The sequence below is a fragment of the Ictidomys tridecemlineatus genome, chromosome 6 (assembly GCF_052094955.1).
Source record: "Ictidomys tridecemlineatus isolate mIctTri1 chromosome 6, mIctTri1.hap1, whole genome shotgun sequence".
Taxonomy (NCBI): Eukaryota; Metazoa; Chordata; class Mammalia; order Rodentia; family Sciuridae; genus Ictidomys; species Ictidomys tridecemlineatus.
The window spans coordinates 185,977,811-185,994,110 of record NC_135482.1 but is presented as its reverse complement, the minus strand read 5'-3'; the positions used below and the strand labels follow the sequence as shown (position 1 = coordinate 185,994,110).

General features: G+C 36.4%; 1 protein-coding gene across 4 annotated transcripts in view; it reads left to right on the top strand.

Annotated features, from left to right (window-relative positions):
• Positions 1-16,300, top strand: part of Uggt2 (UDP-glucose glycoprotein glucosyltransferase 2) — a 180,714-nt gene that overhangs the window by 146,188 nt on the left and 18,226 nt on the right. For all 4 annotated transcript variants that reach the window (XM_005317032.5, XM_040281658.2, XM_021729926.3 and 1 more), the window contains 3 exons: positions 311-493; positions 1,828-1,988; positions 2,612-2,726. In XM_005317032.5, the coding sequence (XP_005317089.2) occupies positions 311-493; positions 1,828-1,988; positions 2,612-2,726 (459 nt within the window). The remainder of the gene's footprint in view (positions 1-310; positions 494-1,827; positions 1,989-2,611; positions 2,727-16,300) is intronic.

Below are 16,300 nucleotides of genomic sequence, written 5' to 3'. Positions count from 1 at the left end.
ATGTCATAGCAGGAGCATGTGGTTGATGAGGCCTTTTCATGTTATGTTATGGGAAACAAAAAGGAGTCCCTTCAAGAGCACACCCCAATGACCTAACTTCCTAGGCCCTACCTCCTAATGGTCCCACTACTTCTGAATAGTGCCATAGACTAGCAACCAGGACTTCCACTCATGGACCTTTGGGAGACACTTCCCAAAGAATTATGACTTTAGCATAGAATAATTTATAGGAGTAATATTTAGAAGTTTGTATAAAACTAAGCTTCTTTCTCTTCCTCAAGTGTATATGGTTTTGTGTGTATGTTTTTAGGAGATAATTCCTCATATGGCTATGGAGTATGGATTCCAATATGAACTGGTCCAATATAAGTGGCCCCGCTGGCTTCATCAGCAGACTGAAAAACAACGAATTATTTGGGGTTACAAAATTCTTTTCCTTGATGTCCTTTTTCCACTAGCAGTAGATAAAATTATTTTTGTTGATGCTGACCAGGTAATAAGATTAATTATTGTTTTTTAGTAGTGAACAAGTTTCTTTTATACTTCTGCGTGAATATAAGGGGAATTTATGTTGCTCACGTTATTGTCTTTGTTGCCATGCTACATAAACATGTAAGTCATGATTGTAGTGCATTAGCAAAGTGCCTATAATTGAAAAATAAGTGGTCAGAATTCCAAGTGAAAATTGAAGGAATTGCAAGAAGTACCATTTATTATTTAGGACATGATAGTTTTCTATCTGTAATAGTTTAAGTCTGGGAATAAAAATGAATATATTAATCATAAGACTAGTTAAATGAATTCCTACAAATATAAGCTGAATATTTTAAATTAACTATTTTTTCTTCCTGGAAAAGTTAACAGCAATGACAACCATCCTGTCATTTTTACATCTACAGTAGCATTCTTTGACGTTAAACTAGTAACCAAATCCTCATCACTCTACTACTTAATGAAAATAATGCCTTGAATTTGCCCTCCCCATTAATGTTCTAAGCTTTAAAATTTATATCTAAAAATAATGACTTTCCCCTTTACTCTTTTCACTGCCTTTGTAATCATTAATTTGAAAAAAAATTGGAAAACATAGAATTTCTAATAACAGTGATATATACATGTAAATGTAACATAAATGTTATATTTATGTATATTAATTCAAATTCATATCCTCTATTAGAACAAAAGGAATATTTTAAAGTTCTATATTAGAATTTACTTATACTATAGTTTTATTATACTAGTTTCCAAGTTGATAAATATGAACCATTGTAATTAAAACAAAAAAACAGACAAATGTAGATGAAGAAGTAAGCATTTCTAAACATTAGCTGATACAATTCTTTCTCCAATCTTCCCCTAACATAAAGTAAAATAAAACAAAATCTAACATTTTCCTTAAAGCTATTTAAAATAATCAAATTTTTCTTTGATTCAAATTTATGATTTTTAACATAATGATATTCATTATAAAATTATTTTCAAATATTACTCCACACATTGAGAAACTGAGGCCTGTGTACTTGGGTAATATTTAAACCCTTCCCAAAATGTATCATCTTATGTTAAAAAAAAAAAAAAAAACTTTCTTACAAATGATATAACATAGTATTCTTACTGGTAAGACTACTGTTTTATAGACTGAGAACATAAATTTCATGTTTCTTTTAATATGTAAGGACAGGAGGAATAAAACATTCAGTAAATTCACAGAAAGTGAAAGCAACTTGAGGAAAATGTATCGTGCTCTATAGCTATAGTAGGGTGATAATGATTGACAAATCCATAAAAAGGAAATATGTTATTTTACATTCTATTTTAATTACTTAGATAGTGAGACATGACCTAAAAGAACTCCGAGATTTTGATCTGGGTGGAGCTCCTTATGGGTACACTCCATTCTGTGATAGCCGCACTGACATGGATGGATATCGATTCTGGAAAACAGGATACTGGGCGTCACATCTTGTGAGAAGAAAATACCATATCAGGTGAGAAAATTTAAATAAATGATGTATTGAATTATAGCATTCTCTTTTCTTAGAAATTATGATAATGATAACCAGTTACATAGTGCTTATTACATGCCAGGTAAAAAATAAGTGTCTTTACATATATTAACTCATAAAATCTTTGTATCAGGTTTTGTAACACTATTATTATCTTCATTTTATAGATTTGGAAACTAAAGCATTCAGCAGTTATGTAACTTGCCAGGCTACCCTTGCTAGTACATAGTTTAGCCAGTTAAACCCAAGTGATAGGGCTCAAGTATAATGCTCATAACCACTGCAGCATATTTAAGCTTGGTTTGCCAAATATTTAAATGACTGTACTATCTTCATAGCTGTTACTCTTTTGTAGGGCCATGAATTTCATGACAACTTGAAAATAACTTGTAATAACTCTAGAACATAGCTCCTACTAGAACTATAACACCTTTCATACTCCATGGAAGTAGTATTAGATATTGGGAGCAATTTTATGAAAGGACTTATTATTATTAGATCATAGGATGTTTGTAGTTAAATGAATAGTATCACTGTAGACATTCACTGGGGAAAGTGCAATTACATAAGCAGCATAGGCTATCAAGAAATATTCACTTTTGCAGTGCCTTATACGTAGTGGATCTGAAGAAGTTCAGGAGAATTGCAGCAGGTGACAGGCTTAGGGGCCAGTACCAAGCTCTCAGCCAAGATCCAAACAGTCTTTCAAATCTAGATCAGGTAAGTAAAATGTTAACAAAAATGTTTTAGTACATACATACACAGCTTAACATAATCATTATCTCAATGGCTTGCTGGCGTCACCTCTCAACCACTGCGTTCTGTCAGAAATGCCATGCGTCATTCCAACTGAGCTATGGCTCTCAGCAATCATCATTAAACTTACTCAGAGCTGGTGGTAGAGCACTTGCCTAGCATACATAAGACCCTGGCCCCAGCACCACATAAAAAAAAAAATACATATATCATACTTGGTTCCTCCCTGTGTGTATATGGCGGGGCAGCAGGGAGTGAACAAGACATGAAGCCAGGGATGCTTAACCACTGAACCACATCCCCAGCCTGGTTTTTTTTGTTTTTTGTTTTGTTTGTTTTTTTGAGACGGTCTCACTGAGAGCCTTGCAAAGTTGCTGAGGCTAGCTGTGAACTTGGCAATCCTCCTGATTCAGCCTTCACAGCTGCTGGGATTATAAGCATGGGCCACCAGACCTTGTTTATACTCGATTCTTTCATGTTCCCCTCCCATCCCCCATCTCAAAGACAAACTTGCTTCATGCAGTGTCCCTAGAAACACTTTTTGTCCTTCCTCGTAAACACCTTTTCCTCTTATCCCATGAAATTCTTCATTATTGCATCTGTTGCATACCTGGTAAGTGCAAGACACTCTACTAAGACCTGAGATAACAGAAAACAAAAGGATTCTTAAGTACATGATGCTTTCATTTTAATTGTAAGATAAATTTTTTAAAAATATAATTAAAGGTAATCAGTATCCCAGAGGAAAAAATTAAAATAAGAAATGATGATAGTTCAGAATGGTGAAGGAATTGGGGTTTGTAGTTGTAAATTGGGCACCCATATATCCCTACAAAGGTGACATTTGAATGGATTTCAGATGGAGATGTAAAACTGACCATACAGATGATGTGACAATTCTACACGGAGGGAATACCTAGTGCAAAATTTCCAAGATGGGAATAGGTCTTTACATGTTTGAGAAATAGCAAGGAAGGCCATTTAGCTATCCCTAAATGCCAAACCTGAAATAAAATTAGGGTGGAGAAGAGTACACCATGAGGGAAAAGGGTCCAGATTATGTATAAATAGGCATATTCTTTAAAAATCTAGTAAATGAAAATTTAGATCAAAATATTAATGACTAGACCACACTGGTAAGGGACTAATTAAAATCATTCTTGAAAATTAGGAGAACTCAGAGTACTTACATATGCACATACAAAATAGGATCTTTTCAGTACTGCCAGTTAGTAGAAAACTGATTTTGGCTCCTTGGTAAACACCAATAACATGCCAAATTTAGATTATGATTACCACAATTTTTATAATTTTTAGTTATTTTACCAGTAGATTATTTATAAGTAATATTTAGTCTTAACATATAATTAAAAGCTTGTGAATTTGACTATCATCTGCCTGTACTAAAGAAAGGACTCATTTTTTAAGCTTTCCAAGAACTCTGTGTTCTCCTAATATAGCATCAGCATATTTGGGGGATCACTGCCCTTTTTCTGATGCAATTTCACTTTCAATCCCACCAATCCACTAAACACTTCTCACTAAAGTCTATTATCTTTTTACTGGGTAAAAGTATACAGTGAGCTCCTCTTTATTCTCATGTGCTTTCTTTACAACATGAATTTGTTGGCTGCCATAATACATGCCAAAATTTCAGGGTTCTTCCCTGATATCTGTTTGTTTCCTATAGTAGTTGTGTTGGTAAACCACTACTTTTTCTGTGCTTTCCAAATAAATGTTGTTATGCTTTGAGTCTCAGCTTGGCCCATTTCTCATTCTGTACCAACTCTATTAGCAATCTTACCTTCATTCATCCTTTCAGTTTTCATCTTCCTATGAATAATTCCCAAATTTTATCTGTATCTTAGCTATCCCTAAATGCCAAACTCATATTTATATCTACCAGCATCACCACATTAATGCCCCAAACTATCTCAAAGTTAATAACTCAAGTTCTTTCCTCTTCCATTACCTGCATTAGCAAATACCACTTAGCTGCCTATCACAGGTTGTATTTCTCAGGAAACAAACTGACTAAAATGGAAATTAGTTTGCAAAGGTTTACTAGGAAGTGCTCTCAGGACCAGCAAGTTCAGGGCAAGGAGTGAAATAAAATTGGTAAGATTCTCCAAATTCAAGAAGGACTTGGATGAGTGATCCCTAGGGAGCTCTGAAGCTGTGATGGTCTTTCTGAGGTGACAATGCACAAAGATGGGCAAGGAACCCTGGTATTTATTTCTTCACATCAACAAATCATTGTATATAGGCTTTCTCAGGAAAAGGTTTGACCTTGGTGAGACAACTCTTTCCCCCAGTGGTAGTTCTTAATAATAACAGACAGTTGAAAGTTGTCGGCCAGCAGCACTTGCCAGCAGCTAGTAGAAGTTTTCAGACTTGAATGGAGATGTGGGTGCTACATCATAGCATCTGTTATAGTGCACACTGTTCTATGTGAATCTACCTCTTTGAATAAATTTAACAGAAAACTTAAGAATGAAGTTAGTGGGACAACTTCAACTTGTATCATCGAGCTGATTTGTAGCCCATACTTAGACACATTGTCTCTGCTCTCCATTCTGGATTCCCTTAACATAGTGAATCGCAAAGTGGTTCTGGATTACTTGGTTGTGGGGATAATAAGCACAACCTCCTTAAAAGAATCCCTGGGGATAAGAAGGGTCTTATCACCTTACTTTGTTCCCTTGGACCTGTGTAATTCTTATGAATGGTAACAGCACTATATGATGGTTGTTGATGTAGAATATAATGCTGCATATGTAGAATGGCACCTTACCCTTGCAAAGTACTATCGTCAAAACAGCACCTCTGGTGTCTTCAATAGACTGTTCAATTGCTCTTTCAGGCCAGCATCTTCTGTGTGGTATCATAGTGTGATAGGATTATGAAATCTCATGATCATATGCTCTCTGCCATGATATCTTTGCTGTGAATTTGGTCTCTTAATCCAATACAATATTATATCGAACCCTGTGTCAGTGGATGACTCCTTAAGCTCTTGGATAATGAAAGCACAGAAAGCAAACCCATACACAAAATATGTATATAGTTCAGTTCAGAAGAATTATGCTCTTTCAGGGCTGAAGGGGTCCAATGTAGTTAATTTGCTGCCAAACTGCTGATTGATCTTTTCAAAGTATACATTCAGCATGAGACCAGTATTGGTCTGTTCTCTTGGCAGTTGTAAGAGTAAGATCAGACTTGATGGGCCCATGCACGGTCTCCATCTCTGCTGTCATTCTACTCCACGCATGTGCCTATTGTGCCATTGAAGTAGCCAGGGACCAAGTCTAGCAGACATCAGCAGACTATCGTTTTGTCTGGTTTGTCATTTAGTGCAAAATCTCTATTGAGTGCTTTCTGGTGATGATAAAGGTTCAGTACCCAAAGATTCATCCATAAACCTTCACTCCAGAATTCCTTTTCCTTAATCTTTCATTATTTGTCTTTCTGAGCCTCTTTACCATGACATTGGTAAATGTTACATCATTTACCATTTCAAGTGAATTCTGATTACATTCCTACTGTAGGCTACTTTTCTTTCTGTGCAAATCAAATGATGAAGAGTGTCATGTGAAGCAGTTAAAATAGTGCTTAAATATAAACTCATATTACTAAGTACCTCTTTTTTAAAAAAGAAAAAAAATGTCTGAAATAAATAACCTCAGCTTCCACTTAGAAACTTAAGAGGAAAAGAAAAATTAAAACCAAAGTAAGGTCTCTGCTGATGGAGTAAGACGAGAAAAGCAAATATGGACTAGAAAGAAAGAAATGATCATGTCTAGTAAGTGACGTTACCTTCTATGTGGAAAACCCAAAAGAACCATCAACAAAAACTTTGGAGTGATAAGGAATGATAACTCAGAAACAAGATAGTAAGTTAATATACCAAGGTGAAATCACTTTCCCATATGTCATCAATAAACAAGTGGATTTGAAATTTAAAACAATAGCATTCACAATAGCATTTAAAAAGTGAAATACTTTCTCTGCATCTATTGAGATGATCATTTTTTTGCATGTATTGAAAATCATTCGACAAAATACAGCACTCCTTCATGTTCAAAACACTAGAAAAACAAGGGATAATAGGAACATATCTCAGCATTGTAAAAGTTATCTATGCTAAGCCCCAGGCCAACATCATTCTAAATGGAGAAAAATTGAAAGCATTTCCTCTAAAAACTGAAACAAGACAGGGATGCCCTCTTTCCACACTTCTGTTTAACATAGTTCTTGAAACTCTAGCCAGAACAGTTAGATGGAAAAAATTAAAGGAATGTAGATAGGAAAAGAACTCAAACTATCACTGTCTGCCAACAACATGATTCTATACTTGGAGAATTCAAAAAATTCCACCAGAAAACTTCTAGAACTAGTAAATAAATACAGCAAAGTAGTAGGATATAAAATCAGCACCCATAAATCAAATGCATTTCTGTATATCACTGATGAATCCTCTGAAAGAGAAATTAGGAAAACTACCCAATTAACATTAGCCTCAAAAAATAAAATACTTGGGAATCAACAAAAGAGGTGAAAGTTCTCTACAATGAAAACTACAGTACACTAAGAAAAGAAATTAAAGAAGACCTTAGAAGATGGAAAGATCTCCCTTGTTCTTGGATAGGCAGAATTAATATTGTCAAAATGACCATACTACAAAAAGTACTATAGAGATTTGATTCTATTCCAGTCAAAATCACAATGACAGATTCCAACATGGCTGTGGGCGCAGAGAGATCAAGTCTCTGACCTCTTCAGCTGTGCGGGCATAGGGAGTCGTAAACAATCTAAATTCTGTTTGCTCAGGATCACTAGGCAATGCTGAGCTGACGTGGATCCGGGGCGAACAGTCTGGACCTCTCAGAACACACAGTGAGCCCGGATCGGCTAAATTCAAGCTCCCGTTCTCCTGCTTCCCGCAGACAAAGAGCTGTGACTCGGCACTAATCCAACCGGCTGAAACAACCGGTCAGCCCTTCTGATCCTGCGGAGGTAAATGCCAACCGAGCCTTCATAGGTAGTGGCCACAGGATTGAAATGGGGCTTGGGAGAGACAGTAAGGACCCACCCGTTCCATTGGTCACCGGCAAAGGGAAACGAACTGTTGCCATTTGCAAGAGATACCACCATGGCAGAGAACTGACGTCACCAGACTGCGGCAGAAGAGATAACTTCATTGAAACCTGCAGCTATAGATGTGTAATTCCCTAGCCTTCCCTCTCCACACATCAAGGAAACCTTAAGGGCCCCTCCCAGCTCTCCCGTGAGCGCGATAGCCAGACCGAGGGAATCAGACGTGGCTCGGAACCCGCAGCACGGAATTCCCAGCTACCCTCCCACCAGTGCTGACATCTGAGGTCTCTTGCACCACCTACCGGGGTCGTGGCTACCGGAGGGCAAGTAAAATTTGCTGAGTATTCTCAGCCCCAAGCTCTACAAACTTAGGGTCTCAGGGAATGGCAAACAGGGAGAGCGTGCCCAGTCGTTCGTGAAAACAGGGCTCCCAGGAGCAGCAGACCTGGCGTGTAGCCAGTATTGTGGTGAGCGGCACCATGAGAGGGGCCTGGCTAAAGGAAAAGTGGGGAAGTGACTAGACACAAGAGGAGGCCCTAGGCACTCAGGATTGGAGACTCGCCCAGTCTAGGAGGAGGAGCTGCTGCACAGTGATTGGTTCCTGGGTATTGACAGGAGAAGCTTGGCCTGGTGGGCACAGCGCCACCTACTGGAAGAGAAGTTAATCAAACTCTTAAGACTGCATTTATTTGTTTTTTTTTCTCTTTTTTTTGATTTGGGTTTTTTCTTTCATTTTCATTTTTCTTTCATGTTTTTTCAATTTTTTTTTCAATTTTTTTCTTCTAATTTTAATTTTTATTTTTTTATTATTATTATTTTTTTAATTTTTTTATTTCCTTTTTTTTCTTCTTTTGTCTTTTCATTTCTTTTCAATTTTCTTATTCCCCCTTCCTTGAATTCTACCTGCTTACTCTCATTCTCTTTAGTGACTTCTTCCCTTCCCTTCTAATACCTTTCCTACCAAGCATCAAATAAATTTATAGGAGTAAACAGTAACTCAGCAGTCAAACAGAACAAGAACTAACATGAGCAGCTTGAGAAAGCAAGGAAGAAAAGGAGTACAAACAATGCAGGACAGCCTAAATATTCAGGAGGACCTAGAGTCATCAGAAAAATGGTCATATAAAGAACTCAAGGAACACCTTAGACAGATGGAATGGAACCTTAAAGAGGATATGAGACAGCACATTCAAGCAGCAAAAGAAAACATTGAGAATGAATTATATAAACAGATAAAAGAAGTTAAGCATCTTTATCAGGAGATACAGAGATTATAAAAAAAAATCAAACAATAATTCTAGAAATGAAGGAAACGATAAACCAAATTAAAAACTCAATTGAGAGTATCACTAACAGAGTGGAGCAAGTAGAAGCCAGAACATCAGATAAGGAAGACAAAATATATCATGTTGAAAAGAGTCTAGCCAACTCAGAAAGGCTGGTAAAAAATCACGAGAAAAACATCCAAGAGTTATGGGATAACATAAAAAAACCAAACTTATGAGTCATCGGGATAGAAGAAGGTACAGAAATTCAAACCAAGGGAATGAGTAACCTGCTGAATGAAATAATTACAGAAAACTTTCCAGAAATAAAAAAAAGAAACAGATATACAAATTAAAGATACATACAGGACACCGAGCACACAGAATCACAGTAGACCAACGCCAAGACACATTGTTATGAAGATTTCCAATATACAGAACAAAGAGAAAATATTAAAAGCTACAAGAGAAAGGAGGCAGATTACATTCAGGGGTAAACCAATAAGGTTAACAACGGATTTTTCATCACAGACGCTGAAAGCAAGAAGGTCATGGAACAATGTATTTCAAACACTGAAAGACAATGGATGCCAACCAAGAATTCTGTATCCAGCAAAATTAAGCTTCAGGTATGACAACAAAATAAAAATCTTTCATGATAAACAAAAGTTAAAAGAATTTGCAGCCAGAAAACCAGCATTGCAAAACATTTTGAGCAAAACACTACACAAGGAAGAAATGAAAAACAGTAACCAAAACCATCACTGGAAAGTGCCTCGGTAAAGACAGAGGGCGGGGGGAAAGATAATCATGGAGAAACAAACTAAACTTTTTAAAAAAAGGATAAATAATCAAACATGGCCGGAAGTACAAACCATATATCAATAGTAACTCTAAATGTTAATGGCTTAAACTCTCCAATAAAGCAACATAGGCTGGTGTCATGGATTAAAAAAACAAATCCAACAATATGCTGCCTCCAGGAGACACATCTGATTGGAAAAGACATACACAGGCTGAAGGTGAAAGGATGGGAAAAAATATACCATGCACACGGTCCTCATAAGCAAGCAGGTGTGGCCATCTTCATATCGAATAAAATCGACTTCAAGACTAAGTTAATCAAAAGGGATAAGGAAGGACATTATATACTGTTAAAAGGAACCATTCACCAACAAGACATAACAATTATCAATATTTATGCACCAAATAATGATGCTGCGACATTCATAAAACAAATTCTCCTCAAGTTCAAGAATCAAATAGACCACAACACAATAATTATGAGTGACTTCAACACACCTCTCTCACCATTGGACAGATCCTCTAAACAAAAGTTGAATAAAGAAACTATAGAGCTCAATACCACAATCAATAACCTAGACTTAACTGACATATATAGAATATATCAACCATCATCAAATGGATATACTTTTTCTCAGCAGCACATGGATCCTTCTCAAAAATAGACCATATATTATGCCATAGGGCATCCTTCAGTAAATATAAAGGGGTGGAGATAATACCATGCATTTTATCTGATCATAATGGAATGAAACTGGAAATCAATGATAAAAGAAGGAAGGAAAAATCATACATCTCATGGAAAATGAACAATATGTTACTGAATGATCAATGGGTTACAGAAGACATAAAGGAGGAAATAAAAACATTCTTAGAGATAAATGAAAATACAGACACAACATATCGGAATCTATGGGACACAATGAAAGCAGTTTTAAGAGGGAAATTCATCGCCTGGAGGTCATTCCTCAAAAAAAGAAAAAACCAACAAATAAATGAGCTCACACTTCATCTCAAAGCCCTAGAAAAGGAAGAGCAAAACAACAGCAAATGTAGCAGAAGGCAAGAAATAATTAAAATCAGAGCAGAAATCAATGAAATTGAAACAAAAGAAGCTATTGAAAAAATTAACAAAACTAAAAGTTGATTCTTCGAAAAAACAAATAAGATCGACAGACCTTTAGCCATGCTAACTAAGAGAAGAGAGAGAACTCAAATTACTAACATACGGGATGAAAAAGGCAATATCATAACAGATGCTACAGAAATACAGAAGACAATTAGAAATTATTTTGTAAACCTATATTCCAATAAAATAGAGATAGTGAAGACATTGATAAATTTCTTAAGTCATATGATTTGCCCAGACTGAGGAGGATACACACAATTTGAACAGACCAATATCAATGGATGAAATTGAAGAAGCAATCAAAAGACTACCAACCAAGAAAAGCCCAGGACCGATGGGTATACAGCGGAGTTTTACAAAACTTTTAAGAAGAATTAATACCAATACTTTTCAAGTTATTTCAGGAAATAGAAAAAGAGGGAGCTCTTCCAGATTTATTCTATGAGGCCAACATCGTCCTGATTCCGAAACCAGACAAAGACACCTCAAAGAAAGAAAACTACAAACCAATATCTCTGATGAACCTAGATGCAAAAATCCTCAATAAAATTCTGGCGAATCGAATACAAAAACACATCAAAAAAATTGGGCACCATGATCAAGTAGGATTCATCCCTGGGATGCAAGGATGGTTCAATATAAGGAAATCAATAAATGTTATTCACCACATCAATAGACTTAAAGATAAGAACCATATGATCATCTGGATAGACGCAGAGAAAGCATTCGACAAAGTACAGCACCCCTTTATGTTCAAAACATTAGAAAAACTAGGGATAACAGGAACTTACCTTGACATTATAAAAGCTATCTATGCCAAGCCTCAGGCTAGCATCATTCTGAATGGAGAAAAGTTGAAGGCATTCCCTCTGAAATCTGGAACAAGACAGGGATGCCCTCTCTCACCACTTCTATTTAATTTAGTCCTTGAAATACTAGCCAGAGCAATTAGACAAAAGAAATTAAAGGCATAAAAATAGGAAAAGAAGAACTTAAATTATCACTATTTGCCGACGACATGATTCTATACCTAGAAGACCCAAAAGGGTCTACAAAGAAACTACTAGAACTAATAAATGAATTCAGCAAAGTGTCAGGATATAAAATCAACACGCATAAATCAAAGGCATTTCTGTATATCAGCGACAAAACTTCTGACACGGAAATGAGGAAAAACACTCCATTCACAATATCCTCAAAAAAAATAAAATACTTGGGAATCAACCTAACAAAAGAGATGAAAGATTTATACAATGAAAACTACAGAACCCTAAAGAGAGAAGTAGAAGAAGATCTTAGAAGATGGAAAAATATACCCTGTTCATGGATAGGCAGAACTAACATTATCAAGATGGCGATATTACCAAAAGTTCTCTGTAGGTTTAATGCAATGCCATTTAAAATCCCAACGGCATTTCTTGTAGAAATAGATAAAGCAATCATGAAATTCATATGGAAAAATAAAAGACCCAGAATAGCAAAAGCAATTCTAAGCAGGAAGTGTGAATCAGGCGATATAGTGATACCATATTTCAAACTATATTACAGAGCAATAGTGACAAAAACAGCATGGTACTTGTACCAAAACAGGCGGGTGGACCAATGGTATAGAATAGAGGACAGAGAACTAATCCACAAAGTTACAACTATCTTATATTTGATAAAGGGGCTAAAAGCATGCAATGGAGGAAGGATAGCATCTTCAACAAATGGTGTTGGGAAAACTGGAAATCCATATGCAACAAAATGAAACTGAATCCCTTTCTCTCACCATGCACAAAAGTTAACTCAAAATGGATCAAGGACCTTGATATCAAATCAGAGACTCTGCGTCTGATAGAAGAAAAAGTTGGCTCCGATCTACATATTGTGGGGTCGGGCTCCAAATTCCTTAATAGGACACCCATAGCACAAGAGTTAATAACAAGGATCAACAAATGGGACTTACTTAAACTAAAAAGTTTTTTCTGAGCAAGAGAAACAACAAGAGAGGTAAATAGGGAGCCTACATCATGGGAACAAATTTTTACTCCTCACACTTCAGGTGGAGCCCTAATATTAAGAGTATACAAAGAACTCAAAAAATTCGGCAATAAGATAACAAATAACCCAATCAACAAATGGGCCAATGACCTGAACAGACACTTCTCAGAGGAGGACATACAATCAATCAACAAGTACATGAAAAAATGCTCACCATCTCTAGCAGTCAGAGAAATGCAAATCAAAACCACCCTAAGATACCATCTCACTCCAGTAAGATTGGCAGCCACTACGAAGCCAAACAACAACAAGTGCTGGCGAGGATGTGGAGAAAAGGGTACACTTGTACATTGCTGGTGGGACTGCAAATTGGTGCGGCCAATTTGGAAAGCAGTATGGAGATTTCCCGGGAAAGCTGGCAATGGAACCACCATTTGACCCTGCTATTGCCCTTCTCGGACTATTCCCTGAAGACCTTAGAAGAGCGTAGTACAGGGATACTGCCACATTGATGTTCATAGCAGCACAATTCACAATAGCTAGACTGTGGAACCAACCCAGATGCCCTTCAATAGATGAATGGATAAAAAAATGTGGCATTTATACACCATGGAATATTACGCAGCACTAAAAAATGACAAAATCATGGAATTTGCAGGGAAATGGATGGCACTAGAGCAGATTATGCTTCGTGAAGCTAGCCAATCCCTAAAAAACAAACACCAGATGTCGTCTTTGATATAATGAGAGCAACTGTGAACAGAGCAGGGAGGAAGAGCAGGAAGAAAAGATTAACATTAAACAGAGACATGAGATGGGAGGGAGAGAAAAGGGAAACTACATGGAAATGGAGACCCTCATTGCTATACAAAATTACATATAAGAGGTTGTGAGGGGAATGGGAAAATAAACAAGGAGAGAAATGAATTACAGTAGATGTGTTAGAGAAAGAAGATGTGAGGGAAGGGGAGGGGGGATAGTAGGGGATAGGAAAGGTAGCTGAATACAACAATTACTAATAGGGCATTATGTAAAATTGTGGATGTGTAACTGACATGATTCTGCAATCTGCATTTGGGGTAAAATTGGGAGTTCATAACCCACTTCAATCTAATGTATGAAATACGATATGTCAAGAGCCTTGTAATGTTGTGAGCAACCAATAAAAAAAAGGAAATAAAAATTACAATGACATTCCTCATAGAAATAGAAAAGGCAGTCATGAAATTCATCTGGAAAAATAAGAGACCTAGAATAGCTAAAGCAGTCCTCAGCAAAAAGAATGAAGCAGATGGCATGACTATACCAGACCTTAAACAATACCACAGAGCAGCAGTAACAAACAGCATGGTATTGGCACCACAACAGACTGGTAAACCAGTGGTACAGAATAGAGGACACAGAGACTAACCCACATAATTACAGTTATATTAGAGGCATCAAAAACATACATTGGAGAAAAGATAGCCTTTTCAACAAAAGGTGCCTGGAAAACTGGAAATCCATATGCAACAAAATGAAATTAAACCCCTATCTCTCACCATGCACAAAACTCAAAGTGGATCAAGGACCTAGGAATTAAACCAGAGAACCTGTGTCTAATAGAATAAAACATAGGCCCAAATCTCCATCATGTCAAATTAGATCCCTTACTTCCTTAACAAGACTCCTATAGCACAAGAATTAAAGTCAATAATTAATAAATATGATGGATTCAAACTAAAAAGCTTCTTAGAAAAAGAAACAATCAGGTAAATAGAGAGCCTATAGCTTGAGAGCACATTTTTACCACTTGCACATCAGAGGGAACACAAATCTCTAGGGTATATAAAGGCTAAACTCCAAAAAACACAACCCAATCAATAAATGGGCCAAGGACCTGAACAAACACTTCTCAGAAGATACACAATCAATTAACAAATACATGAAAAAGCGTACAGCATCTCTAGCAATTAGAGAAATGCAAATCAAAACTACTGTAAGATTTCATCTCACTCCAGTCAGAGTGTCACTTATTAAGAATACAAACAACCATAAGTGTTGGCAAGGATGTGGGGGGAAAGGCACATTCTTATACTGGTGGTGGGACTATAAATTGGTACAACCAATCTGGAAAGTGGTATGGAGATTCCTTAGAAAACTTGTAATGAAACCACCATTTGACCCAGCTATCCCACTCCTCGATCTATACCCACAGGACTTAAAAACAGCATACTACAGGGACACAGCCAAATCAATGTTTATAGCAGCACAATTCACAGTAGCTAAATTGTGGAACCAATTTAGATGCCCTTTAGTAGATGAATGGATAAAGAAACTGGTATGTATACACAATGGAATATTACTCAGCATTAAAAGAGAATAAAATCATGGCATTTGCAGGTAAATGGATGGAGTTGGAGAATACAATGCTAAGTGAAGTTAGCCAATCCCAAAAAACTAAAGGCCAAATGTTTTGTCAGATATGTGGATGCTGATCCGTAATGGGGATGGGGGTGGAAAATGAAAGGAATGGAGGAACTTTAGATAGGGCAAAGGGGATGGAAGGGAAGTGGAGGGATGGGGATAAAAAAGACAGTGAAATGAGATGGACATCATTACATGTATGAAGACACAAATGGTGTGACTCAACTTTGTGTACAACTAGAGACATGAAAAATTGTGCTCTGTATGTGTAGTGTTAATTGAAATGCCTTCTGCTGTCATGTATAATTAATTAGAATAAATAAGACAAAAAAAATAAGCTTTTTAAAGACTTTATTTTTTAGAGCTGTTAGGTTTACATAAAAATTATACAGAAGTTAGAGAATTCCCATATTTCTGGACTCTATTGTCTATTTTTCTATTCTTTCAAATAAGATCACACTGTCTGGATTACTGTAGCTTTTTGAAAAAATTATCTTTATTCTAAAATACATGATAGCAGAATGCATTTTGGTTCATTTTACACAAATGGAGCACAGCTTTTCATTTCTCTGGTAATATACAATGTAGAGTTGCACTGTATGTGGCAGTCATACATGTGTCTAGGGTAATGATGTCCGTCTCATGTAGCTTTTATAGTAAACCTTCAAAAGCAGTAATGAATAAATTTCTCATGCTAATGTAAGTGGTATAGTGGGTTTTTCTTATTTCAAATTCCAGTTATTCATTTCTGATGTATATAAGAGTAGTTGACTTTTATGTATTAACTTTGTGTCTTATAACCATGCTATAATTGCTTATTAGTTTCAGGAGATTTTTTCACTGATGCTTGAGAT